Source organism: Mirounga leonina, unplaced genomic scaffold (assembly GCF_011800145.1).
Source record: "Mirounga leonina isolate KUSES-001 unplaced genomic scaffold, KU_Mleo_1.0 Mir_93, whole genome shotgun sequence".
Lineage (NCBI taxonomy): Eukaryota > Metazoa > Chordata > Mammalia > Carnivora > Phocidae > Mirounga > Mirounga leonina.
The window spans coordinates 27059388-27086699 of record NW_023270854.1 but is presented as its reverse complement, the minus strand read 5'-3'; the positions used below and the strand labels follow the sequence as shown (position 1 = coordinate 27086699).

The 27312-nt window shown below is 41.2% G+C and overlaps 1 protein-coding gene and 1 pseudogene across 2 annotated transcripts; one reads left to right on the top strand and one right to left on the bottom strand.

Annotated features, from left to right (window-relative positions):
• Positions 1-20: 20 nt before the first annotated feature.
• On the top strand, positions 21-26089 carry HAUS1 (HAUS augmin like complex subunit 1). Of its 2 annotated transcripts, XM_034995803.1 has the most exons (10): positions 21-471; positions 845-1019; positions 6586-6721; positions 7954-8088; positions 9843-9966; positions 10790-10855; positions 12284-12355; positions 12595-12642; positions 15037-15097; positions 25176-26089. In XM_034995803.1, exons 3-9 carry the CDS (start codon positions 6609-6611, stop codon positions 15085-15087), a joined length of 609 nt encoding a protein of 202 aa, XP_034851694.1. In that variant the 5' UTR covers positions 21-471; positions 845-1019; positions 6586-6608; the 3' UTR covers positions 15088-15097; positions 25176-26089. The 2 variants fall into 2 exon arrangements, with proteins under 2 accessions (XP_034851694.1, XP_034851693.1); XM_034995802.1 differs by lacking the exon at positions 25176-26089 and having other exon boundaries at positions 22-471; positions 15037-15299.
• LOC118004455 lies at positions 24475-25394 on the bottom strand (annotated as a pseudogene).
• Positions 26090-27312: the final 1223 nt, after the last annotated feature.

The window sequence follows — 27312 nt, the reverse complement described above, 5'->3', positions numbered from 1 at the left end:
AGCTGTGAACTTCTCCCGCGAGGAACTTCTCGAGAAGTGGCGGGAGCGGCGGCTATGGAAGCACAGGAAGAGAAAGAAGCGCAGGTGATGGGGCGGGATCGGGGATTTGTGGCCTCCTGGAGACGGCATCTTTGACAAACTCCCCCCGTCCGCGGATCGTCTGGGCACACCATGTTTACTTTTTTCCTACTCCTTCTCTGCGGGTCCATCTTTGGTCCCGCCTTCACGACCTGCGAGCCCCACTCTGCTTAGACCCCGGGAAAGGGTGTTTCCCTTCCTTCCCGGGGCCCTCGTTGCTTGGACTCAGGCTTGGAGAGCGGTTGAGGAGCCTCTTGGTACGAGAGACCTCTGAGCCGACTGGAGTGGGACTTCCGAATCCAAAGCCACTTTCCAGCCAAGCCTCACCGTTCACTGCTACTTCCTAGTAGGATTTTCACACCTGACCTTCCTCATCCTGCATCCCTACTCTAGGTGCCTCTGGGTACAGCGGGGCTTTTGGTGTGTTGAGGGCAACTCTTTTTTCAGACTTTGCACGTATAAATATGCTTTGGCACCTTCATACTGAGCTTAAAATCATTCGAGTGATGCAAATTATTAGCCTATACCGCTTTGTGGCTTTAGGGAAGGGTAGATTGTCTTCTGATTTTGTTCATTGGGCTTGCTCACTTGTTTCCTGACATCGGGTATCTATCTCCGTAAAGACAAATTATAATGTGAAGTAAGTAGGTTGCCAGAATATTTCTAGAGAACATTTTGTTTGCTTCTGATCAGTTCTTTCTCATATTTGCTTCATGCTATTACAATAAACAAGGCTTATAATACTTGCTTTTCTTTTAATGGTTAGGTTGCTGCGTGGTTGAAAAAAATATTTGGAGATCACCCCATTCCGCAATATGAGGTGAATGCTCGGACCACGGAGATTTTACATCACCTTTCAGAACGCAACAGGGTTCGGGACAGGGATGTCTACTTGGTAATAGAGGACTTGAAACAGAAAGCAAGTGAATATGAATCAGAAGGTGAGATTAATTACAGAATTTTGAATGAGCTAATAACTTGAGGTAACTATATTTTATAACACCAAAGAATACAAAATTAATTTAGTGTAGACTGCTTGTTAGTTTTGCTTTTTATTTCACCCAGATTTGCCTCCCACTCCGTTATTATAGCAACTTAATAAGCCATAAATTTCATTATAATGTAAATTTTATTGGTATTCTGATACCATATAGTAATCCCTAAAACGTGTCTAAACTTAGCCTGACATAAAAGCCTTTGGTTTTTCACTTACATATCTTTCTGGTCTGTTTCCCGTCTCCATGCTTTAGTTTAACGAGCCATCAGGGCATCTGAGGTGGCAGCCATGAACTGCAAGACTTGAACAAATCACGTTATCACTGTGTATTCATGGGATTGCATTAGAATTTTCTGCTGTGCATATGTGTCTTGAAAAAGTGCATTCAAGATACCTGTTGTTTTTATAATACAAACTACACACGAAAGAATTGACAGAAACTTTCTATGGGTTGGAATATACAAAAGAGGAAGAAAGTGAAACTTACAATTGCCCTGTATTTAACTATGTGTGTGGCGTGTGTTACATGCAATGTTTTGAATGTAGTACAGTTTATATTGTAATTCTACTATATATGGGCTTTTTCCAATTTTCTTTTAAAAATTAACATACAGCAAAATTGACTTTTTGTTTTGGTTCACTGCTTTCAGCATATATATTATATTTCTACGATATGTAGATAATATTATATTATTTTATGCAATTGCTTTTTAAATCAGGAGAAAAAATATGCACGTATGCTCTTTATAATTCTATAGCTACCTTTTCTGATACTCATTGTTTTTTTGTGTGTGCATTCAAATTATTGTTTGGGGTCACTTGCTTTTAGCCCACAGAACTTCCTTTAGAATTTCTTCTAAGTCAGGACTGTTAAATTCTCTGTTTTTGTCTATCTGGGAGTCTTTATTTTGCATTCATTTTTGAAAGATAGTTTTGCTAAATGTAGAATTCTTCATTGATAGTTTTTCTCTTGAACACTTTGAATATGTTAACCCATTGCTTTCTGGCCTCCATTGTTTCTGCCGAGAAGTCAACTATTAATCTTATTGGGGTTTTCTTGTAAATAACAAATCCTTTTTCTTTTGCTGTTCTCAAGATTGTCTCCCTATCTTTTTCTTCAACATTTTTACTTTGATATGTGTGTTCGTGGATCTCTTTGCATTTATTCTGCTTGGGTATGTTGAGTTATTGAGTTTTTTGTTGAGTTATTCCTTGGATGTGTAAATTATTGTTTTTCAATAAATATGGTAAGTTCTCAGGCATTATTTCATTATTTCTGACTGTTTTTTTCTGCTTCTTCTGGACTCCCATTGTGCATACGTTGGTGTGCCTAATGGTGTTTCTCATTTTTCTGAGGCTCTCTCTCTTTTTTTTTTTTTTACTTTTTTCCTCTCTGTTCTTCAGCTTCCATAATCTCTATTGCTTTAATTTCAAGTTCACTTATTATTTATTCTGCTACTTCAAATCTATTGTTCATTTTTTAAAAAAGATTTTATTTATTTATTTGACAAAGAGAGAGATAGGGAGAGCAGAAACACAAGCAGGGGGAGTGGGAGAGGGAGAAGCAGGCTTCCCGCCGAGCAAGGAGCCCGATGTGGGGCTCGATCCCAGGACCCTGGGATCATGACCTGAGCCGTAGGCAGACGCTTAACAACTGAGCTACCCAGGTGCCTCTGTTCATTTTCTTTAGTCAACTTCTCATTTTAGTTATTGTACTCTTCAACTCTAGAATTTTCATTTAATTTTTTTTTTTAGCAATTTCTATTTCTTTTGATATTCTCTATTTGATGTAACATTGTCCTATACCTTTTGTTACTTCTTTCATCATGGTTTCCTTTGGTACTGTGAACTTGTTCGCACGGCTGTTTTGAAGTCTTTTCTGATAAATCCAACATCTGGTCATTCTGACAGGCAGTTTCTGTTGCTTGCTTTTTACCGTGGGTCATGCTTTCTTGTTTTGCATTCCTATGTATTTTTTGTGGAAACAGGACATTTTAGATAATGTATTGTAGCAACTCGGAGTATAAGTCTCCCAACACCCCAGCCCCCCAAAACTTGTTGTCGTTGTTGTTTTCTTATTTGTTTAATGACTGACTTTTTTTTTTTAAGATTTTATTTATTTGACAGAGAGAGAGCGAGCACAAGTAGGCAGAGAGGCAGGCAGAGGGAGAGGAAGAAGCAGGCTCCCCGCTGAGCAGGGAATCCGACGATGCTGAGCTTGATCCCAGGACCCTGGGATCATGACCCGAGCCCAAGGCAGCTGCTTAACCAACTGAACCACCCAGGCGCCCTCCGACTGATTGTTTTTAATGAAGCCTATTTACCCCTGATGGTGTTAAGTCTGTGATGTTGCTCCTCAGGGAGGCACGTACTTAAGTATCCCCACAATCACTGGGATATCAGGGGTTTTGGTAGGACTCTCTTTCATGGACCACATCCAACTGTGCAGTTCTGCTACTTGATGGCTGATTATTGTTTCCAACAATGCTGTGGGACATAAGCTGCAAGCTAATCCAATCAAATTCTGGCACCCTTAAAGGTATAGTTTCGGAGGGCAATGTTTGATATTTGTTGTGACCTAAGAATGACTCCTCTTACATGTCTTTTTTTCTGCTCCTCCCATGCAAACTAACTAGCCTACAGTTTAACCCGTGTCTTGACTCTACTCCCAATTGCTTTTTACTATAACTTCCACAGTTCTTGAGAGTCTCTCTAGGCTTGGACTTCTCCAGGCTCTGTTGCAAATGAATTCAGCTCCTTTGGGAACATACTGGGAATTATCTTTTCTATGGCTTGCTTCTTTCTCTGCCCCAAATCTCTGAACCAGGGGTCTGGAGTTGGAGGTAGAGACAATAGCAAACTTTTCTCTGAGTGGCACTGCCAGTGTAGATGCTGAGTGCTTAGTGGACAGGGGAGTTCAGCAGCCTTAGGTCCTCTTGGCTTGCCTTTCCTGGTATGGAATCACTACTTCATGAGCCTGGTACGAGGGCCCTTGGGGTAGGGTAGAAGCTCATGCAAGGTAGAGCTTCCATTCCAAAAACAGTGGCTGGGGGGCGCCTGGGTGGCTCAGTTGGTTAAGCGACTGCCTTCGGCTCAGGTCATGATCCTGGAGTCCCGGGATCGAGTTCCGCATCGGGCTCCCTGCTCGGCAGGGAGTCTGCTTCTCCCTCTGACCCTCCTCCCTCTCATGCTCTCTGTCTCTCATTCTCTCTCTCAAAATAAATAAATAAAAAAAATCTTTAAAAACAAAACAAAACAAAAAACAGTGGCTGGGTGGAGGAAGAGAGCCCACACCTCTCAGCCACATCCACCTAGGGCTTAGTCTCAGCAACAGAGAGCTGGTGGCAGGATGAGAAACATTGAAGTCCAATTCCTCCTGGACAGAAAGCCCTCTGGCTGGGAGCAGGGGGCATGGAGATCCCTGTGTTCTTAACTACAACAGTCTGGACTGGAGTCTCCACCTCACTGAACTGGGAGGGAGAAGGAGAGGGTGGTCTTGGTTTAAATACCACAAACTTTCACCTTCTTCACTGAATTTTCATAGATTTTCTAGAATAGATGTTTCTTTATTTGCTGTTTGTCCTTAGGACCATTTTCAGAGGCTTTAAATCATTGTGTTTTGGTTCTGGTTTTCGTTGTTGTTGTTTTTACATGGTTGGGTTTCTTGTTTTGTTTTTTACAGTGTTTGCCTGTTTCACTGAGGGGGCTGGTATACAGATCTCCTTGCACTGTTAGGCTAGAAGTCTTAACTCCTGGTCTACTGATTTTTGACAAGGGTAACAAGACAGTTCAGTGGAGGAAAAAATAGCCTTTTCAATGACTAGTGCTGGGGTAACTGGATATCCACATGTACAAGAATGAAGTTGGACCCTGCTTCATACCATATGCAAGAATTAATTCAAAATGAATTAAAAACCTAAACGTAAGAGCTGAACCTAAAACTCAGAAGACAACATCAGTGTATGTCTTCAAGATCTTGAATTTGGCAGTGGTTTCTTAGCTATGATTCCCCTAAACACAATCAACAAAAGAAAAATTAAATAAATTGGACATCTTCAAAATTAAATACTTTTGTTCTCAAAGAATACCATCAAGTAAATGCAAAGACAAACATTTGCAAATCATATCTGATAAGGGACTTATATCGATAACATATAAAGAACTCTTACAACTCAATAATAAAAAGATAAATAACCCAATTTAAAATGGGTTAGGAGGGGCGCCTGGGTGGCTCAGTCGTTAAGCGTCCGCCTTCGGCTCAGATCATGATCCCAGGGTCCTGGGATCAAGCCCCGCATCAGGCTCCCCGCTCTGCAGGAAGTCTGCTTCTTCCTCTCCCACTCCCCCTGCTTGTGTTCCCTTTCTCGCTGTGTCTCTCTCTGTCAAACAAATAAAATCTTTAAAATAAAATAAAATGGGTAAGGAGTGTGAATATACATTTCTCCCAAGCAGATATAAAAATGGCCATTAAGCCAGCATTATTAGACATCAGGGAAATGCAAATGAAAACCACAATTCCGGGCGCCGGGGTGGCTCAGTCGTTAAGCGTCTGCCTTCGGCTCAGGTCATGATCCCAGGGTCCTGGGATCGAGTCCCACATCGGGCTCCTTGCTTGGCAGGAAGCCTGCTTCTCCCTCTCCCACTCCCCCTGCTTGTGTTCCTGCTCTCGCTATCTCTCTCTCTCTGTCAAATAAATAAATAAAAATCTTTATAAAAAAAAAAAAGAAAACACAATTCCACTTCACACCTACAAGGAGGGCTACAATCAAAAAGAAAAATATTCAGATCTTGGATTATCATTTTATTGATCATTACTAAGTTCTGTGAGTGACCACTATGCAAAAATAATAATGATCATAATAACTGTTGGTGAAGATAAGGAGAAATTGAAATCCTTGTACATTTCTTTTTTTTTTTTTTAAGATTTTATTTATATATTTGACAGATAAAGACACAGAGAGAGAGGGAACACAAGCAGGGGGAGTGGGAGAGGGAGAATCAGGCTTCCCATTGAGCAGGGAGCCTGATGCAGGGCTCGATCCCAGGACCCTGATACTATGACCTGAGCCGAAGGCAGACGCTTAATGACTGAGCCACCCAGGCGCCCCTCCTTGTAAATTTCTGGTGGGATTTTAAAATCATACGGTTGCTTTGGAAAACAGTCTGGTAATTCCTCAAATGGTTAAACATAGTTACCATATGACTAGCAGTTCTACTCCTGGGTATATATCCAGATATGAAATGAGTAAAGACAGATTGTAGGTTAATGGTTGCTAGGGCTTCATGGGTTGGGGAATTGGAATATGATGACTAAGAAATATGGGGTTTTGGGGGGGTGATGAAAGTGTTCTAAAATTGATCATATTGGTGGGTGCACAACTCTGAATATACTAAAAACCATCAAATTGTATACTTTAGGTGGGTGGATTGTAATAAGATTTCAATAAAGCTATTAAAAATTAAAATAAAGTAAACATCTTAGTCACCATAAAACTCTTATATCTTTTCAGCCAAGCATCTTCAGAGCCTTCTCATGGAGAGTGTGAATTTTTCCCCTGCCAATCTGTCAAGCACTGGTTCTAGGTACCTGAATGCTTTGGTTGACAGTGCAATGGCCCTTGAAACGAAGGATACCTCACTAGCTAGGTAATTCTCATGACAATTTTAATTTCTGTAATCATATATACTTTAATGTCTTGACCTAAGGACTTTTTGTTTCTCTGGGTAATTCTATATAGGAAATTAACAATAAATGCAAAATTTACTTAACTCCTTATCATTGCCAGTGAGTATGTGTAATTAGTTCAGATAAACTTGGTGTTGTTTAAATTTTCTTCTTCCAAGATTAGGTTTGTGAAGGTTGGTACTCATGTATATTTGGAAAGGGGTTAGGTATCACTTACATTGCTCCCTATAAACAAAGACAAGCAGTAGGCTAAATTATATCTGATTGAGCATAGTGAATTTTGGTCATGTCCCCCCTTTCTGGGTACAGTAGGTTAAGTAAGTAGGGTGACAGGCATCCCACCTATATAATAATATTATTCTTTCCAACAACCCTACGGGGAAACTGAAGCTCAGTGGAGGTGTGTTAAATAACTTCTCCAAGCTGGTAAATGGCAGAATTGGGATTCTAACCCAGTCTGACACCAAAGTCCATATGATTACCACTGGTGGCCATGTCTTAGCTAGGACTACCACTGTAACTTATAATTAGAGAACTGTATAGCTATTCTACTTAATTGCCCATATAAGGACTTGGAATTAATATGTATGCTCAGAGAGTAGTGTTTTAGGTATAAGAACATAAGGCTATATTGCAGCAGAAATCTAAACTTGAAGCAACTCAGCAGACACCAAATGCCGGTTAATACGCTAGGCCTATAACCATAGCTATATACATATACGTACACATACATACATATATATATACATATAGATAGATGGACAGATATAAATAGGTGTGTATACACACACACACGCAGGCACTGGGGAAGCACAGATGAATAGGATAATAGCTGTCAGCAAGGACAGTCTCTGCTCATGGTCATATAAGGGAGATGGGTATGTAAAACTATAGCACAGTTTGGCATCTGTAGCAATCAAAGAATGTACCAGCTGTGGCTAAGTAGCACAGAGAAAGGAGTAGTGAGTTCCAGAATGGGAGTAAATCTTATTTGAGTTTTGAAAGACAAAAGGAAATTTGCCTGAAGAAGGGCTATTCAGGCAATGGGAACAGCATAGAAAAAAATGCATGGAGGTATGAAACAGCGTGATGATAGAAAAACCCACATAGAGATGTAGTCATTGTTAGAAATGAGGAATAACTGTCATTATTGTCCTTAATGTCCATTTATATGACCAGATTCTTTTTTTAGTTTTATCCCTGCAGTGAATGATTTGACCTCTGATCTTTTCCGTACCAAATCCAAAAATGAAGAAATCAAGCTTGAATTGGCAAAACTTGAAAAAAACCTAACTGCAACTTTAGTGTTAGAAAAATGTCTACGAGAGTAAGTACCCGAGTTGGAAGTGGTGACAATGTTTATTATAAAGACAGAACATCGTCAGATTTAGTTTTGACAATAGGTATGATTTAAAACAACACATTAGGAACTGGGGTCCATAAATGGTTTTCTAAGTAAAACATGACTTGGATGTAGATAGGGGTTGGTTGGGTACAGACTTTCACCTTTTACTTCATATAATTTTTACCTTTTTTTTCTTCTTTTACAAGTAGCCTAGGGGTTTTTTTCTTTAAGATTTATTTATTTATTTGAGATTGAGAGAGTGTGAGCGAGGGTGGAACAGAGGGAGAGGGAAAGAGAATCTTAAGTAGACACCCCACTGAGCAGAGAGCCTCATGCAGGGCTCAATCCCTCCACCCTGAGATCATGACCTGAGTGGAAGTGAGAAGTTGGATGCTTAACCAACTGTGACACCCAGGTGCCCCAACAAATAGCCTAGGTTTTATAATTTTGAAAATTTTATGTGAATTGTTTTTTTACTTAAAAGTTATGGTGCAACTTAAAGTCACATCATATTTTGTTGCCCATTCTTATTAGAGCTCTGGTATCCCTCTTTTTTTTTTAAGATTTATTTATTTATTTTAGAAAGAGAGAGAGCGAGAACGTGTGTGTATGTATGCGTGAAAGTGGGGGCTGGAGGGCGGGGAGGGTTATAGGGAGAGAATCTCAAGCAGACTCCCTGCTGAGCACAGAGCCTGATGCAGGGCTAGATCTCAGGGCCCTGAGATCATGACCCAAGCCGAAATCAAGAGTCAGACATTTAATTGACTGAGCCACCCAGGCTCCCTAGAGCTCTGGTATTCCTCTTGATTCTCTGGACCTTCTTTAGGTCCCAATTGCCCCAGAGATTAGATGCTGTAGATCAGGAACATGGATATGCACAACTAATTTGATGGTATGTAAATTTACTTAACAAATATTGAATATGGGGCGCCTGGGTGGCTCAGTTGGTTAAGCGACTGCCTTCGGCTCAGGTCATGATCCTGGAGTCCCTGGATCGAGTCCCACATCGGGCTCCCTGCTCGGCAGGGAGCCTGCTTCTCCCTCTGACCCTCCCCCCTTTCATGTGCTCTCTCTCTCTCATTCTCTCTGTCTCAAATAAATAAATAAAATCTTTAAAAAACAAACAAACAAAAAAATATTGAGTATGTATATGCAAGGCACTCTATCATGTCACATTTAGGAAAGAGGACTTTGGGACCTCCATAATTCATGGAGGCTTGGATATATATATATTTTAAAGATTTTATTTATTTATTTGACAGAGAGAGACACAGCAAGAGAGGGAACACAAGCAGGAGGAGTGGGAGAGGGAGAAGCAGGCTTCCCGCTGAGCAGGGAGCCTGACGCAGGGCTCGATCCCAGAACCCTGGGATCATGACCTGAGCTGAAGGCAGACGCTTAACGACTGAGCCACCCAGGCACCCCGCTAGGCTTGGATATATTAAATCAGTTCTTTAAGCAGCAGGTTTACTTTCTCCAAGAATAATTGGCATAGATTAATCTTAAAATTACTTAGTATTCCTTGAGAAAAATTCCAGGTGGCAACATGGAGAGGAAGATGACCTGGAAGAATACACGGTAGCTAGTCTGGGATATAAAATATGTGGTAGAAAATCCAGCAAGTGTATTACCAACTTTTGACTAATCCAGAGTTGAATCCCAAAAGTAGTGGAGTTTCTTCTTTATAATAATTCCACCAAGGAGAAGAAAATGTTTTCAATTTTACTTTTTTAAAGGGATCTGAAGAAGGCCGAGTTGCATCTGACTACAGAAAGGGCCAAAGTTGACAATCGTCTTCAGAACATGGACTTCCTGAAAGCAAAGTCGGAGGAGTTCAGATTTGGAATCAGAACCGCAGAGGTTTGTACGAAGGACTGAATGTATTTAGTTCTTTTTTTTTTTTTTTAAGATTTTATTTATTCATTTGAGAGAGAGAAAGAGAACATGGGGGTGGGGAGGGTCAGAGGGAGAAGCAGACTCCCTGCTGAGCGGGGAGCCCGAGGGGGGTGGCGGGGGTGGGGGGAGCTCGATCCCGGGACTCCAGGATCGTGACCTGAGCCAAAGGCAGATGCTTAACCAACTGAGCCACCCAGGTGCCCCTATTTAATTCTTTTCAGATTTCTTGTTGACCTTCATCCTTACAACTAGACAGTATTATTCCTACCTTTTTACAGATAAGGGAACTATGGAGAAGATAGGTAACTTGCCCAAAGTCATGTAGCTGCTTAGCAGTGGATCTAGATTCCAATGCAGGCAGCCAGGCCCCGAAGCCCGGACTCTTAGCAGTGCACCCATCTTGTGGCAGATCTGTGACTGTTTGAAATGACCCAAGTGCTGCATAAAAGTGCTTAGATGCTGGGGTGTCTGGGTGGCTCAGTCATTAAGCATCTGCCTTCGGCTCAGGTCATGATCCCAGGCCCTGGGATCGAGCCCCGCATCGGGCTCCCTGCTCCGCGGGAAGCCTGCTTCTCCCTCTCCCACTCCCCCTTCTTGTGTTCTCTCTCTCGCTGTGTCTCTCTGTCAAATAAATAAAATCTTAAAAAAAAAAAAGTGCTTAGATGCATGTATAGTTTTTCATCTGTGATTTATAGCTTCTCGTTACTGTGTTATATGATGAAAATATGAAATGGTGGTCACTTTCAAAATACTGTTTTTAACCGAACTCTATTTTTTGGAATTATAGGAGCAACTTTCGGCCAGAGGCATGGATGCTTCTCTGTCTCATCAGTCCCTAGTAGCACTTTCAGAGGTGAGCTCAGTTTAACCCAATTTAGCTTTCTTTAAAATCTTAGTGCACAATCTACTTTTTCATTTGTTTCTTTGTATAGAGCTTTGTTCACTATTGACCTGTTTTTCTTTACCTCTGTACTTTATGTTCACCAGTATTTATACCTTTATTACTTGGTTAGCTTTAACTATCCTCACGTTTGTTTGGTTTCCTTTATTTATTACTATATGCTAGAAACTCTTTGCTAGAGTTGGTTATATATTATTGATTTGTTTATAAAATAAATTTATTGAGGGATTATGTGCTAACCATCTAGGTCCTCTTCTTCTCTTTCCACTTACAATAAAAATGCAGTCTGAAAACTCCTATAGGATGCAATTCTAGGTTTTTAGGTTGTATAAGTGTCTCATTTATTTTGGTGGGAAGAGGGAGCAAGAGGGGGTTTTGTTTATTTTATTATTATTTATTATTTTATTCTGAAAATTTTTTACACTTTGATTTTTGGAATCTAAAGTTGACAATTCATCAATACATATTTGAGATCCTAATTGTTCCCTTACATTCTGATTCCCCTTCATCACATTATTCTGTACTCTTAGACAGCATTCTTCTAAAAGAGAAGATTCTCTTCTCTTTCTTTTTTTAAAGATTTTATTTATTTATTTGAGGGAGAGAGAGGAAAGAGAGAGAGCATGAGCGGGGGACAGGAACAGAGAGGGAGGCAGAGGAAGAAGGACAAGCAGAGTGCGCTAAGTGTGGAGCCTGGTGTGGGGCTTGATCCCAGGACCCTGAGATCATGACCTGAGCCAAAACTAAGAGTCGTACACTTAACCATTTGAGCTACCCGGTGCCCCTATTCTCTTTTTAAAAAGATTTTATTTTTTGAGTAATCTCTACATCCCATGTAGGACTTGAATTACAACCCTGAGATTAAGAGTCACATGATGCATGGACCGAGCCAGCCAGACGCCCCACTTAAATCCTATTCTTAATAAATGGGAGTATAGGGGCGCCTGGGTGGCTCAGTTGGTTAAGCGACTGCCTTCGGCTCAGGTCATGATCCTGGAGTCCCGGGATCGAGTCCCACATCAGGCTGCCTGCTCAGCGGGGAGTCTGCTTCTCCCTCTGATCCTCCCCCTCTCATGCTCTCTGTCTCCCATTCTCTCTCTCAGATAAATAAATTTTTAAAAAATCTTTAAAAAAAAAAAAAAATAAATGGGAGTATAACTTTCCTTTTGTAAGCATCTTATAAGGATTATTTCCATTGGAAATAAGTTTGTTATTCATATATCTTTGAACCTCATTTGACCTATTGATACAATTTGATACATTATTTAAAATATCTTAATGTTAATGCTTTATTATGTTTTATTTCAGAAATGAACAGTGTTTAGTTGCATTATGAATATCTCTATCACTCTGTGACTCCTGTGTTTTTTCCACCCCCAGAAATTGGCAGAACTAAAACGACAGACTATACCTTTGAAGAAAAAATTGGAGTCCTATTTAGATTTAATGCCGGTAATTATTTTTATGAATTTAAAAAAAAGTCATCTCCAACTTTCCCCAAGGGTACTAAATGATCATGAGAACACTAGGTCTATGTTTAAGGATTTAAAGTCTGCTAAATTTCAGTATTGTATGTTCACTGGATACACTTCTGTAAGGTTTTTGCCTTTTGAAAAAGACTGTTGTACTTTTTCTCCTTGAGTCCTGGGTGATGCAATATAACCTCTTCTTGTTTTATTTTTCTTTAAAAGAACCCGTCCCTTGCTCAGGTGAAAATTGAAGAAGCAAAGCGGGAATTAGTAAGTAGTTCCATTTTTTTTTTCTTCTGATTTTTTAAAAAGAAAGAAAAAAACTGCTGATAAAGCTCCCTTTATCCTTCTTCTTTCCTTCCTACTCAAAGGTAAACCACAGTCCCAAAGTTGCTATGTGTCATTACCATGCATTTTTAAAAAAAATTTTTTTGTTTTTTTGAGTCAGCTCTACACCCAATGTGGGGCTTGAACTCATGACCCCGAAATCAAGAAGAGTCACATGCCCTCCCAGCTGAGCCAGCCACGCACTCCACCATGTATTTTTTAAATACTTTTTTGGATATGTGTATATATATATTTTTTTTTAAGGTTTTTTTATTTATTTGACAGAGAGAGACACAGCGAGAGCAGGAACACAGCAAGGGGAGTAGGAGAGGGAGAAGCAGGCTTCCCGCAGAGCAGGGAGCCCGATGTGGGGCTCGATCCCAGGACCCTGGGATCATGACCTGAGCCGAAGGCAGATGCTTAACAACTGAGCCACCCAGGAGCCCCATATATTTCTTACCATAACAAATACATAGTGATTTTTTATCTCTTTTAAATTTTTGCATAGATTTTCCTGGCTGGAAAAGGGGGGTCAAGAGACAAAAAATATTCTAGGCAAAAGAATTAACAAAGGTATAAGAGCTAAAAAAAATGGAGGATTTGTCTAAGCTTTGGCAAGTGATGTAGTCCAGATGCTTAGGAGTATACAATACAAAGGGCTAAAGAAGATCAATTGGTTTATGATATAAAGGATCTTAAATACAAAGAGGGTTGAACTTGGAGGCTAGAGGGGACCACTGAACATTGCTGTGTGTTTCTTTATTTTCTAAGCTAAAAAGAAATGTGATCAAAGCTATGCTTTTTTTTTTTTTAAGATTTTTTATTTATTTATTTGACAGAGAGAGAGACAGTGAGAGAGGGAACACAAGCAGGGGGAGTGGGAGAGGAAGAAGTGGGCTTCCCCCTGAGCAGGGAGCCCAATGCGAGGCTCAATCCCAGGACCCTGGGATCATGACCTGAGCCGAAGGCAGACACTTAACAACTGAGCCAGCCAGGCACCCCAAAGCTATGCTTTTTGATTAGGACAGTTCTTTAGAAAGATTATTCTGGAAAAAAGAAAGAAAGATTATTCTGGAATCAGTGTATAAGGTGGATTGGAGGAGGAAGAAAGAAAATTGCAGAAACTGATTGGCCTATTTTGACCAGGGGAGAAGTAATGAGAAAGTGGCAATAAGAGTGGGAAAGAGATGGGGCGCCTGGGTGGCTCAGTCGTTAAGCGTCTGCCTTCAGCTCAGGTCATGATCCCAGGGTCCTGGGATCAAGGCCCACATCGGGCTCCCTGCTCAGCGGGAAGCCTGCTTCTCCCTCTCCCACTACCCCTGCTTGTGTTCCCTCTCTTGCTGTGTCTCTCTCTGTCAAATAAATAAATAAAATCTTTAAAAAAAAAAAAAGAAGAGTGGGAAAGAGGTGACGTGAGAGAAGTTGAAGAAGTACTTTGCTCAAACAGTAGATGTCGGAAAAATGGGTTCATGTATCTTTACACTGATACAGCGACTCATCTCTCTAAAGGGTTTTTCCCCCTGGAGATGTTTATTAGAATCAGGAGTCTGAAAACTTTTGGGGTGTGGAGAAGGGGGAGATATAAAAGCAAGAAATATCTAAAAGCATATTTAATATTTATAATGGTATTTGTTTAATTTCTTTTTTTTAAGATTTACTTATTTATTTTAGAGAGAGAGCACACCAGTTGGGAGAGGGGCCGAGGGAGAGGGAGAGAGAGTCTTAAACAGACTCCACACTGATCATGGAACCCCTTGTGGGGCTCAATCCCACAAGCCTGAGATCATGACCTGAGCCAAAATCGAGTCAGACGCGTAACTGACTGCACCACCCAAACATCCCTGAAATTCTGTTTTAATGTTTTTCTTTTTTGCTTCCCTTACTTTAAATAACACTAGAAGTTAGACCACCTGTTTTATGTCCTTGTTTTTTTGGGGGGGGGGTCTTTTTCTTTTTAATTCTTATGTTAATCCCCATACATTACATCATTAGTTTTAGATGTAGTGTTCCATGATTCATTGTTTGTGCATAACACCCAGTGCTCCATGTAGAATGTGCCCTCCTCAATACCCACCACCAGGCTAACCCATCCTCCCACCCCCCTCCCCTCTAGAACCCTCAGTTTGTTTTTCAGAGTCCATCATCTCTCATGGTTCGTCTACCCCTCCGATTTCCCCCGCTTCATTCTTCCCCTCCTGCTACCTTCTTCTTCTTCTTCTTTTTTTTTTTCTTAACATATATTGCATTATTTGTTTCAGAGGTACAGATCTGAGATTCAACAGTCTTGCACAATATGTCCTTGTTTATAGAATTTATGGTGTTTCTTTCTTCCTTTAGGATACCATTGAAGCTGAACTTACAAAGAAAGTGGACATGATGGAACTGTGACCAGTGTCAAGTAAGCTTCATCTTCCCTAACAGAGTACATTGAGTAGGACTTGAAAGAATTGTTTTCTCTTGGCCTTCCTTAATAACTTAACTCCTGTGTTCTTAGATGAGATAGTAATGTCACTGTTGATAAACAGTGGTTTCTGGTTATATATTGCATTTCTGTGCCTAAATACATAGTTTTCATATTAAAAAGCATTGTGGGTTCTCTATGTTGCTGGCAGTTAAGTGTCCCTCACTGGGTCTCTTTGGTGAACATTATGACATTTGTCATGCAGTCACTTATGAGGTCAGCTAAGTGAAGAGAAGAGTTCTGCAACTTGGTTATGTTTCTCCCACTCCTCCCTCCAGGGCTCTGCTGTCATTCCTTCTGATCAGCTCACCTGCCTACTTCCAAATGTTAATATATGCAGGAATTTAGTTTATGAAAGAGATGACCTTTTAAATCAGTAGTGGAGAGATGGATAATTCAACACATGGTGCTAGATCCTTACTTTACACCTTATGTCAGGATAATCCCAAAGATCAAAGATTTAAATGTTAAAAAAAAAAAAAAGAGGGAGTGAGAGGAACCATGAAGAAGCTTTAATGTTTTGACTCTTAAATAATCGTACAGTCAGTCAGTAACACGCATCCCAAATCCAGGAGCCATAAATGAAATGATAGAAATATTTGAAAATTTGGAAATATTAAATATTCCTGTGTGGTAAAATCTTTAATAAGTTAAATCAAAGGACTTCACAAATGTGGTGTAGGGAAAAAGAAAGAAATTTTTCACTATGTTCCTTTTTGTACTTTTAAGAATTTTGCACCATGTGATTAGGAAGCAATCAGTTAAAAAAAAAAAAAAAGAAGCAATCAGTTTTGTTTTGTTTGCCATCAGTTTTTTAAAGATTATCTAAATGACCTTAAAAATTTCCCTCTCCTGGGGTGCCTGCGTGGCTCAGTCATTAAGCGTCTGCCTTCAGCTCAGGTCATTGTCCCAGGGTTCTGGGATCAAGCCCTGCATCGGGCTCCCCGCTCAGCGGGAAGCCTGTTTCTCCCTCTCCCACTCCCCCTGCTTGTGTTCCCTCTCTCGCTATGTCTCTCTCTATCAAATAAATAAATAAAATCTTTAAAAAAAAAAAATTTCCCTCTCCTGGGACGCCTGGGTGGCTCAGTCGTTAGGCATCTGCCTTCGGCTCAGGTCATGATCCCATGGTCCTGGGATCGAACCCCACATCGGGCTCCCTGCTTGGCGGGAAGCCTGCTTCTCCCTCTCCCACTCCCCCTGCTTGTGTTCCCCCTCTCACTGTCTCTCTCTCTATGTCAAATAAATAATAAAATAAAAAATCTTAAAAAAAAAAAATTTCCCTCTCCTTTCCCACAAATATGTGGAGATACAAAATACGAGAGACATTTGTATTTCCTTTTTTGGAAATTGTCCATATCATTTAGCCATTTAGGCATTGCAGTTTGGTCTTTAGCTTAACAATTTATAGAAGCTCCTTGTGTATTAGCTAAATTAATCTTTTGTGGTTTGCATTGTAAATATTTTTTTCAGGTTTGTCATTTGTCTTTTGACTTAATTCCAGTGTTCTTGGTAAGGCAGCTTGGTAGATTGATTGTGGAAGTGACCACAGTAATTCCTCTTGCCCCTGTGCACTCATCCTTTATATTGTGAATTTGCCACTTGTCCCGTCAAGAGACGAATCTCCACCTCTTCTTTCTGACTGGGCCTTATGATTTGTTTTGGCCAACGACATAATAGCAAATGTAACAAAAGCAGAGGATTAAAAACTGTGCCTCAGAGCTTGCCCTATCTTATGGCTGTGGAATTCTGAAACCACTATGTAAAGAAACTTGGACTGTTGAGGATGAGAAACTACACGGAGCAGAAACAAGTAATTCCAGCTGAGCCTTGCCCCCACCCAAGACCAGACAGGCTGCCAACTGCCAACGGTGTGAAGGAGGCCTTCTTAGACTATCCAGCCCTGGCCACGCCCCCAGCAGCTGCAGAGATCAACTAAGCTGGCCCAGGCCACAAAGTCAACACATAATATTATGAGAAATAATAAAAATGATTGTTTGAAGCTTATTTTAAGTTTTGGACTGGTTGTTAGCTAATTGATAAAAGTAGCTTGTGACATAGTGTTCAAACTAAAAGGAGAGCAAAAGAAATACACTGTAAGAACCGAAGAAACTTGGTACCAGCAGAATTTTATAAAACAGTAATTATATTAAATGTAAGTGAGAAAATGTTTTAGTTAAACGATCAAGATCAAGGGGCGCCTGGGTGGCTCAGTCGTTAAGCGTCCACCTTCGGCTCAGGTCATGATCCCAGGGTCCTGAGATCGAGCCCTGCATCGGGCTCCCTGCTCTGCGGGAAGCCTGCTTCTCCCTCTCCCACTCCCCCTGCTTGTGTTCCCTCTCTCGCTATCTCTCTCTCTGTCAAACAAATAAATAAAATCTTTAAAAAAATAAAAAAAAGATCAAGATCAAAAAAATAGGTTTTCAAGAAAACCTCTAAGTATATGCCATACATGAGAGAAATATCTTAAAAGTAAGGATAAATGGATCCACAAGTATGATACATTACATACTTCTCTTAGTAATTGATAAAATAGGCGGAAAAAAATTACCAAGGATACGGAATATTGAAAACACAATTAACAAACTTGATCCAATGGACATATAAAGAATCCTATACCCAACTGCCACTAGATACATGTTCTTTTTAGGTGCATCCAGAGCATTTACAAAAATTGTCCAGGGGTGCCTGGTTGACTCAGTCAGTAGAGCATGTGACTCCTGATCTCAGGGTCGTGAGTTCAAGCTCCACACTGGGCATGGAGCTTACCTAGGGAAAAAAAGTTTGTCCAAATGGTGGGCAGGAAAAGAAATCTCAACCACTGCGAGAGCTCTGAAATCATATACAGCATATTCTCTCATCACAATGCAATTAGATAAAAATAAATAACTAAAAAGTTGTATGTTTGGAATTTAAGAAATACATTCTAAATAACCAATAAATAATAATATGAATTAGAAAATATTTAGAACAGAACAATAATGAGAACTATATATCAAAACTTGGATTTCTGCTTTTTGCTCTAATGGAGAAGAGTGATCAGATTGATTGTCTTCCTTTACACAGAAAAACAAGCAAAAAATAGGAAACTATAGGGACTCCTGGGTGGCTCAGATGGTTAAGCTTAAGCCTGCCTTCAGCTCAGGTCATGATCTCCAGGTCCTGCGATCGAGTTCCACATTGGGCTCCCTGCTCAGCAGGGAGTCTGCTTCTCCCTTTCCCTCTGCCTCTTCCCCTGCCTGTGCTCTCTCTGTCTCTCGCTCTCTCAGATGAATTAAAAAAAAAAAAAATCTTAAAAAAAAATAGGAACTATAGTCTTCAGACACTGAATAACAAAGAAGCACAGGACAGGGGTGCCTGGGTGGCTCGGTTAAGTGCCTGCCTTCAGCTCAGGTCATGATCCCAGGGTTCTGGGATGGAGCCCCACATCGGGCTCCCTGCCTAGCAGGGAGTCTGCTTCTCCCTCTCCCTCTGCTGCTCCCCCTGGTTGTGCTCTCTCACTCTCTCTCTGTCAAATAAATAAATAAAATCTTAAAAAAAAAAAAAAGCAACACAGGACATTAATTCATAAGAGAAGAGAAAAAACAAGGTGAGCCCTCTGACTTCCCCAGCTTACTGCATGGAGATAGATAAACTGGACTTCATGAAAATTAAAAACTTTTGTGTTTCAAAAGACAACATTAAAAAAGTGAATAGGGGGCACCCAGCTGGCTCATTGGGAGGAGCGTGCACCCTTGCCCGGTTGTAAGTTCAAGCCCCACATTGGGTGTAGAGATTATTTAAAAATAAAGTCTTTTTTTTTTTAAAGATTTTATTTATTTATTTGAGAGAGAGAGAATGAGAGACAGAGAGCATGAGAGGGAGGAGGGTCAGAGGGAGAAGCAGACTCCCTGCCGAGCAGGGAGCCCGATGCGGGACTCGATCCCGGGACTCCAGGATCATGACCTGAGCTGAAGGCAGTCGCTTAACCAACTGAGCCACCCAGGCGCCCCTAAAAATAAAGTCTTAAAAAAAAAGTGAATGGGGCATCTGGGTGGCTCAGTCATTGAGTGTCTGCCTTTGGCTCGTGTCATGATCCCAGAGTCCTGGGATTGAGCCCCACCCTGCGTCGGGCTCCTTGCTCGGCGGGAAGCCTGCTTCTCCCTCTCCCACTCCCCCTGCTTGTGTTCCCTCTCTCGCTGTGTCTCTCTCTGTCAAATAAATAAAATCTTCTTTAAAAAAAAAATGAATAGACAATCCGCAGAATGGGGGGAAATACTTGCAAATCACATATCTGATAAGGGACTTATATCCAGAATCTGTAAAAATTCTTAACAACTTAATAAAAGGCAAACAACCCAATTAAAAAATGAGTAAGGGATTTGAATAGACATTTCTCCAGCGAAGATGTACAATGCCCACATAAGAACATGAAAAGATGCTTGACATCACCAGTTATCAGGGAAATGAAAATCAAAAGCACCGTGAGGTGCTACCTTATACTAAGATGACTAGAATAGAAAAGACATAGTAACAAGTGTTGGTGAGGATGTGGACAAATTGGAACCCTCATACACTAACGGTAGGAATAAAATGGTACAGTTGTTTCGAAAACCAGTTTGGCAAGGTCTCAAATAATTAAATATAAAGTTACTATATGACCCAGCAGTTCAACTCCTAGGTATATACCCAAGAGAAATGAAAACACAGGTCCACACAAAAACTTGTATGTGAATGTTTACATTAGGATTATTCCTAAGAACCCAGATGCCCACCATCTGATGAGTGGACAGACAAAATAGGGTATATCCCTGCAATGGAGTATTATTCATCCATAAAAAGGAATGAACTACTGATATATGCTACACCATGGATGAACCCTGAGATCATTATGCTAAGTGAAAGAAGCCAGTCATAAAGACCATATGTTATGAGATTTGATTCACATGAAATGTCCAGAAACAGAGACAGAAAGCAAATTGATGCTGCTTAGGGCTGAGAGGATGAGAGATATGGGGTGATAGCTAAAGGGTACAGAGTTCCTCTTGAGGTCATGTTGCATGTGTCTGTGAATATATCGAAAACCATTGAATTATATACTTTTTTTTTTTTTAAGTGGGCTCCACGCCTAGTGTGGGGGCGTTCAGTGCGGGGCTTGAACTCATGACCCTGAGATCAAGACCTGAGCTGATATTCAAGAGTAGGACACTTAACCAACTGAGCCATCCTGGCGCCCCAAATTACATACTTGCAATGTGTGAATTGTATGGTAAATAAAGCTGTTGAAGGGAAGGTATGCAGATTAAAAAAGTAAAGCTGTTTCTATTTGCAGATGAAGTTAGTGACGTGAGCATCCATCCCTGGAAGGGGATGTGAGGTGTGGGCAAGCAAATATCCAAAGCAGCCCAGAATTAAACCTTTTGTTCTAATTCCATTTCTAGGTCTCTAACCTGCATATTTTATGGAAAGATCAAATATGCCCATATGGAAGGGTTTGGAGAGCAGCGTATGAGAAGGAGCCTCTTTTTTTTTGTCTCTAATTCTGGCCCCTGGACTGCATGTCTATCTATAGAGAACCACTGCTTTACCCCAAAATACTTCTGCATTGATCTCATAAGTACAGAGACATTCTTAAATAATCGTAGTAAAATGGTCAAATTCAGGAAATTTAACATTGATAAAATATTACTATCTGATATATAGTCCCTACTCAAATTTCTCTAATTGTCTGAATAATGTGCTTCATGGGTGGGGGGATGGGTGAAATAGATAAAGGAGAGTAAGAGATACAAACTTCCAGTTACAGAATCAATAAGTCACAGAGGTGAAAAGTGCAGCGGAGGGAATATAGTCAATAAGATTGTAAAAATGTTGTTTGGTGACAAATGATGACTGACTGCACTTACCGTGGTGAGTACTGAGTAACGTATAGAATTGTTGAATCATTACATAATGATTGTACACCTGAAATTAATAGAACACTATATGTTAATTATGCTTCAATTTTTATTTTTTTAATGTTTTATTTATTTATTCATTAGAGTCAGAGAGAGAGAGAGAGGCAGAGGCAGAGGGAGAAGCAGGCTCCCCACCCAGCAGGGAGCCTGATGTGGGACTCGATCCCAGGACCCTGGGATCATGACCTGGGCCGAAGGCAGACGCTCAACCATCTGAGCCACCCAGGCGCCCTATGCTTCAATTTTTTAAAATGTGGGATGCTCAGGGGCATGTGGCTGGCTCAGTTCATGGAGTATGTGACTCTTGATCTTGGGGTTTAAGTTCAAGCCCCACATTGGGTATAGAGATTATTTAAAAATAAAATCTTTAGGGGCGCCTGGGTGGCTCAGTCGTTAAGCGTCTGCCTTCGGCTCAGGTCATGGTCCCAGGGTCCTGGGATCGAGCCCGGCATCGGGCTCCCCGCTCCGCGGGAAGCCTGCTTCTCCCTCTCCCACTCCCCCTGCTTGTGTTCCCTCTCTCGCTGTGTCTCTCTCTGTCAAATAAATAACTAAATAAAATCTTTTAAAAAAATGTAGGATGCTCAGGTGGATAAAAGGTTTATTTATTTTTATTTTTTAATTTTTTTAAAGATTTTATTTATTTGACAGAGAGAGGCACAGCGAGAGAGGGAACACAAGCAGGGGGAGTGGGAGAGGGAGAAGCAGGCTTCCCGCGGAGCGGGGAGCCCGATGCCGGGCTCGATCCCAGGACCCTGGGACCATGACCTGAGCCGAAGGCAGACGCTTAACGACTGAGCCACCCAGGCACCCAGATAAAAGGTTTATTAAAAAACAAAAAAACAGGCTTCCTAACAATTGTTTTTCCAATCCAGGGCCATACATTGTGTGTTGTTGTCTCTGTCTGAAGCCAGCTTTTGATACCTGGTTTTGACCATTTTGCTTTTACTGTTTCATTACACCCCCATTTCTAGGTCTATGAAACTTTTCCCCTCCAAATGAGCTAGTCCAGCCAGGATGGCACAAACCTAGGGACTATGCATATTGAGGTCCAAGCCCTGAAGAGTCACTGTGCTTTGCCCCATGTTCTGCCCTGTGGGAAGGGCAGTATTCCCAAGAGATTTGCCTTTGCCTATACTAAATTAAGAAGTTGTGACCTAGGTAGGGGCTCGAGTTTCCAGCAGAGTGGGATTAGCTATTACAGCTTCTGCTGCTTGGGAGGCTTGTGAAGCTCGATACGGGTAAGAAGTGTAGCATGAATGAAAAGATGTTCCTCATCAAAATGTGTCTGAAGCTATTTTAGGAGTGGACTGAGGATTGCGTGTGTGGATGTCCTTGGAGCCTGTCTGGTTGCCAGGGGATCTTTTTCTTGTGATTGATCACGGGAGCACGTGACAGATGGCGCACCACAGCCTGGGTAGGACCCTGTGCCTACATGTCCTGGCTTTGATGAGACACCACCCAAAGAGGCCACTCTGCCAGCTATATTTAGTACCATGATGCACGCATGTCCTTCTGACCTTAGCTTCCTCTCACGTTGTACAGATAATATATTTTTAGGTTTATCTCACAGCACCCAGCTCTCACATTTACAGTTTTCTTTAAATTCTGCAGCAGTGGTCTTGGGCTGACAGCCTGCCTCCGCCGTGTTGGGAAAAAGAATTGCTCTCTCTGCCTTTTCAGGATCCAGATTTTCTACAGCATGTTCAGATGCTAAGCACGAAACCTCGTTCTTACGCGTCCTAGCAATGTGACCTTAAGGACGTCATGTAAACTCTCAGGTGTCCAAAGGATATAATAGCTGCCCTCCCTCCCTTATCACTTATTCCATTCATTCACTTATTTAGCAACAAGCTTTGTTAAATACTGTGTGTTAGGTTGTGGGGCCTCAGAGGTAATACGAATTTCCCCTCAGTCTCAGAGAGGCAGTTTATAAATTCACAGAATATCAGACTGGAACGAATTGTCCAGTCCAAATTTTAGTCTTATAGACCAGGAAACTGAGGCCCAAAGAAATAAAATAACTGCCCAGATGTCACACCCAGTCACTGACCAAGTTGGGATTAGGACCCAGATCGCTTCTTTCCCAGCCCAAGGATCTTTGCTCTGTGTCACCTGCTTTTACCTAAACTGAAGTGAGCTTCCATTTTCCTTACACAGCCTTACATTAACATTGTAAAATTAGTATCAGTGATTGAGAAAATATACAGTAACGAAAACCTAATATGAAGTCAGAAATTAATACCATTTTGGGGCTGCCTGGGTGGCACAGCCTGTTAAGCGTTCGACACTTGGTTTCCACTTAGCTCATGATCTCAGGGTCGTGAGATCAAGCCCTGTGTCAGGCTCCATACTCAGCACGAAGTTTGCTTGGATTCTCTCTCCCTCTCCCTCTTTCCCTCCCCCCTTCTCTCTCACTCCCTCTCTAAAATAAATAAATGTTTTTTAAAAAAGAAACTAGGGGCACCTGGGTGGCTCAGTCATTAAGCATCTGCCTTTGGCTCAGGTCGTGATCCCAGGGTCCTTGGGATCGAGCCCCGCATCGGGCTCCCTGCTCTGCGGGAAGCCTGCTTCTCCCTCTCCCACTCCCCCTGCTTGTGTTCCCTCTCTCACTGTGTCTTTCTTTGTCAAATAATTAAAAAAAAATCTTTAAAAATAAGTAAATAAATACGATTTATTTGTTAATATGAGAGAGAGAGAGAGGGAAAGCGTGTGCACCTGTGTGCACACAGGAAGGGGCAGAGGGAGAGAGAATCTCAAGCAGACTCCCTACCAAGCAAGGAGCCCAACGCAGGGCTCAGTCCCACCACACAAGATCATGACCTGAGCCGAAATCAACAGCTGGACGCTCAACCGACTGAGCGACCCAGGCGCCCTACCATGATCTTATATAGCATAATCGTGTAATCTCATCATTCAGGTATTCACATAATCATGTACTTCTCATCACCTTTGCCTTATTCCCTTGATTATAAGGAAGCCACAGGCCCTGTCTGTCCTCAAGAGTGGATCACACAGGTCACGAACACCAGGAGGCAAGAATCATAGGGGCCACCTCAAGAGTCTATCCATACATCATTTCTGCCCAGAAGTCACCTGTTCATCTGAACATTGTTCATTTGAAAGTAATGTGTATGTTTTCAGTGGCTGCTTTTAAGATTTTCTCTTTGGTTTTCAGCAACCCCATGATATTCTAGGTGTGTTTTTCTTTAAACTTCTCTTAAGTTTCATAGAACTTCTTGTATTAGTGGCTTGATAGTTTTCATCTATTTGAGAAAATTCAGCCACTATGTCTTCAAATACTGCTTCTGCTTTATTCTCACTTTCCTTTCTGGTATTCCCAATTACCCACACATTAGCCTTTCTCACTGTATCTCATATGCTTCTTACACTCTTTTCTGTATTTTCCATCCTTTTTTTCTTTCAATTTTTTCTGTCTCTTTTCTCTCTTGAGTCTGGATATTTGTACCAACCTATCTTCCAGATTACTAATCTTCTTCTTGTTAATCTGCTGCTGTTAGGCATTTCCTCCCCCTCCCCCCCACCCCAAATCAAGACACAGCTTTTATTGTATCTTTAAAATATCACAAATAAGTCAGAGGAATCATCTGGCATCTTGCTGTTTCTGTAGCTGGGCAACTTAGCTCTTGTTCATCAGCCTGCTGAACTGTGTTCCTTTCTCAGAAACATAGATCCCATCCAAACATTTTCTGGTATCCTTGTTTTTAACTGTTGTGGCTTACTGAATCAAAGCAGCTGAATTTGGTACAAGTTCAATGTCATTTCCTTTCAAGAATTAACTCCCTTTCTGGGCTCAAGATATTGAGCAAGCGATGCTAGGCCTCATCTGAACCCCATGTGTATTTTTCACCCAAGAAATTTTTGGATTTCAATAAGAGAACCATTCTCCTGAATAACAACATTGATGAGAAGTGAGCATACGCAGACCACATCTTATAACAGAAGCCCAGTGTAACACCCTTGATCATGTTCTGTACGTGACTACACATAGTGTGAATGGTAGCCAGTTCCTTGCTATTTCTCTGCCATTTGTCAACTTGGAGCCTCTTCTTTTTCCTTCCAAGGAGACTGAGATCTACATTGATGCGTTTGGAAGTCCTCCACAGGGTTCCTCTGGGGCCCTTCACAATAACAGTGCATCCCTTCAGAGTGATGTCAACATATTCTGGAATGTCAACAGTCTGCAGAGAATAGTCCTCACTCTCACAGTAGATGCGGCAAAAAAGAGAACCTTGTGAGACACTTCTGTTGCCCAGCTTTTCGGCATTTCTGTTCCATGCCATTAATGATTCAGCACATTTCTCAAAGGGGTCAGGTAGCAAGAATTTCCTGTCCCCTTTGGGAAAGGAAGAATCAGCCAGACTAAGAATCAAATTGATATGAGACAGATTAATGGGAGAAAGTAAAATTTTCCTGCATACGTGGAACCCACACAGACATGGAAATTCCAAAGACAGGAAAAATGGGATATATATGTCAGTTTGAACCAAGGAAAAGGGGTAAGGGTCTGGGACTTCAAAGGGAAGGAATACAATTTACAGGACGATGAAAAAAAGTACATGTTTGGTAAATAAATGTTTGCTGGACCACTAGAAAACAATAATGGCACATGGAGAGGAGTTTGATCAAACAGGCCTTGCTACGTTCCTCCCTGTCCACCATAACTAGTTCATATCATAATATAGTTATGGTGACAGCTCTTTTCCTGGAGCAGGTCCTCTATGAATTCTTTTAGGCAGTTGTGGGGGAGGTAAAGAGCTTTTCCTGAATTTGCTGGATTTTGATTGTTTTTTAACTCAATAATTTTCATGCCAAAATGGCCCATCTTGGTGGGGGGCCTGCTCTTGGCCCCTAAAACACTCGGTTCTTAGAATTTCCCTTCTCTCTGGAATCTTGGCTCCTTGAGTGCTGGCTGCCTGGGCAGCTCTCTGATGCCTTCAAACAGAATTTTCCTTTTCCATTTTTCTCGGCTTTCCAGTTGTTCTCCGCAAAAGGATTAATCCACCCACCTAGGCCCACTTTTACACTTTAATGTAGATTTCTCTATACCACCCCATCTGGTCTGAAATTTATACTTGAGTTCACAACCTTTTATAGGAAGCAAATATCTCACAAACCAGGTATCATCAGATTTATGTTTATAACTGGCTTACAGACCTCTGCAACACTGTGGACATACAAAGTACAAACATTGTGGGGGCGCCTGGCCTAGAGCATCGTAGAGCAATGCAACTCTTGATCGTGGGGTTGTGAGCTCAAGCCCCATCTTGGGTGTACAGCTTACTTAAAAAAATAAAAAAATAATTTAAAAAAATGTTTTATTTATTTGACACAGGGAAACATAGCGAGAGAGGGAACACAAGCAGGGGGAGCGGGAGAGGGAGAAGCAGGCTTCCCACGGAGCAGGGAGCCTGATGCGGGGCTTGACCCCAGGACTCTGGGATCATGACCTGAGCCGAAGGCAGACGCTTAACGACTAAGCCACCTAGGTGCCCCTAATTTTTTTTTAAAAATGCAAACATCGTAATTCATCTTTCTTCTCTCCTTTTATTTATTCACATGGGACAGAAGTACCAACACACTCATTCGGTTCAACACCAGGTAGATGCAAATGTGGGAAAAGCTCTAAGCCCTCGGTGCATCTAATAAAGTCATTGCCCAAGGAAGAAATTCCAGAGGGAAGGTGTCTAAACTTGCTCTCTGAGCAACAATATCTGTTTGGAATAAAATGGACTTCTCAGAAAAAATGTGTGAAGCCAGGTATGGCAGGGGCTTTCTTTGGTATTTATCTGAAATTTTAACTTAACTGGGCATCTTGTATTTTTATTTGCTAAACTGGCCACCAGTGTGTATTCTCCCCTGATGGTCTTTCTAAAAGAGAATTGATTCTAATGTTATGGAAATCTTGACAATGGGAGTTATAACTTTCATTGGTCATTAATGCAAGTAAAACATGGAAATAAATTTCGTTTTGAACCCAGCCCCTTACTGAATTATCTTATCGTTCTAATACTTTTTCAGTTGGTTTTCTTGGTTTCCAGTTATGTAATTATTTCACAGCAAATAATGATAAATTAACTTCCTCCTTATCAACTTTGATTCTTCTCTTTTTTTTCTAGGAGGTACTCTCATATTAATACCAAAGTGGTGATGGTGGTAACAGTTAGTGTTTTAGTCATTATTGCTATGTAACAAACTACC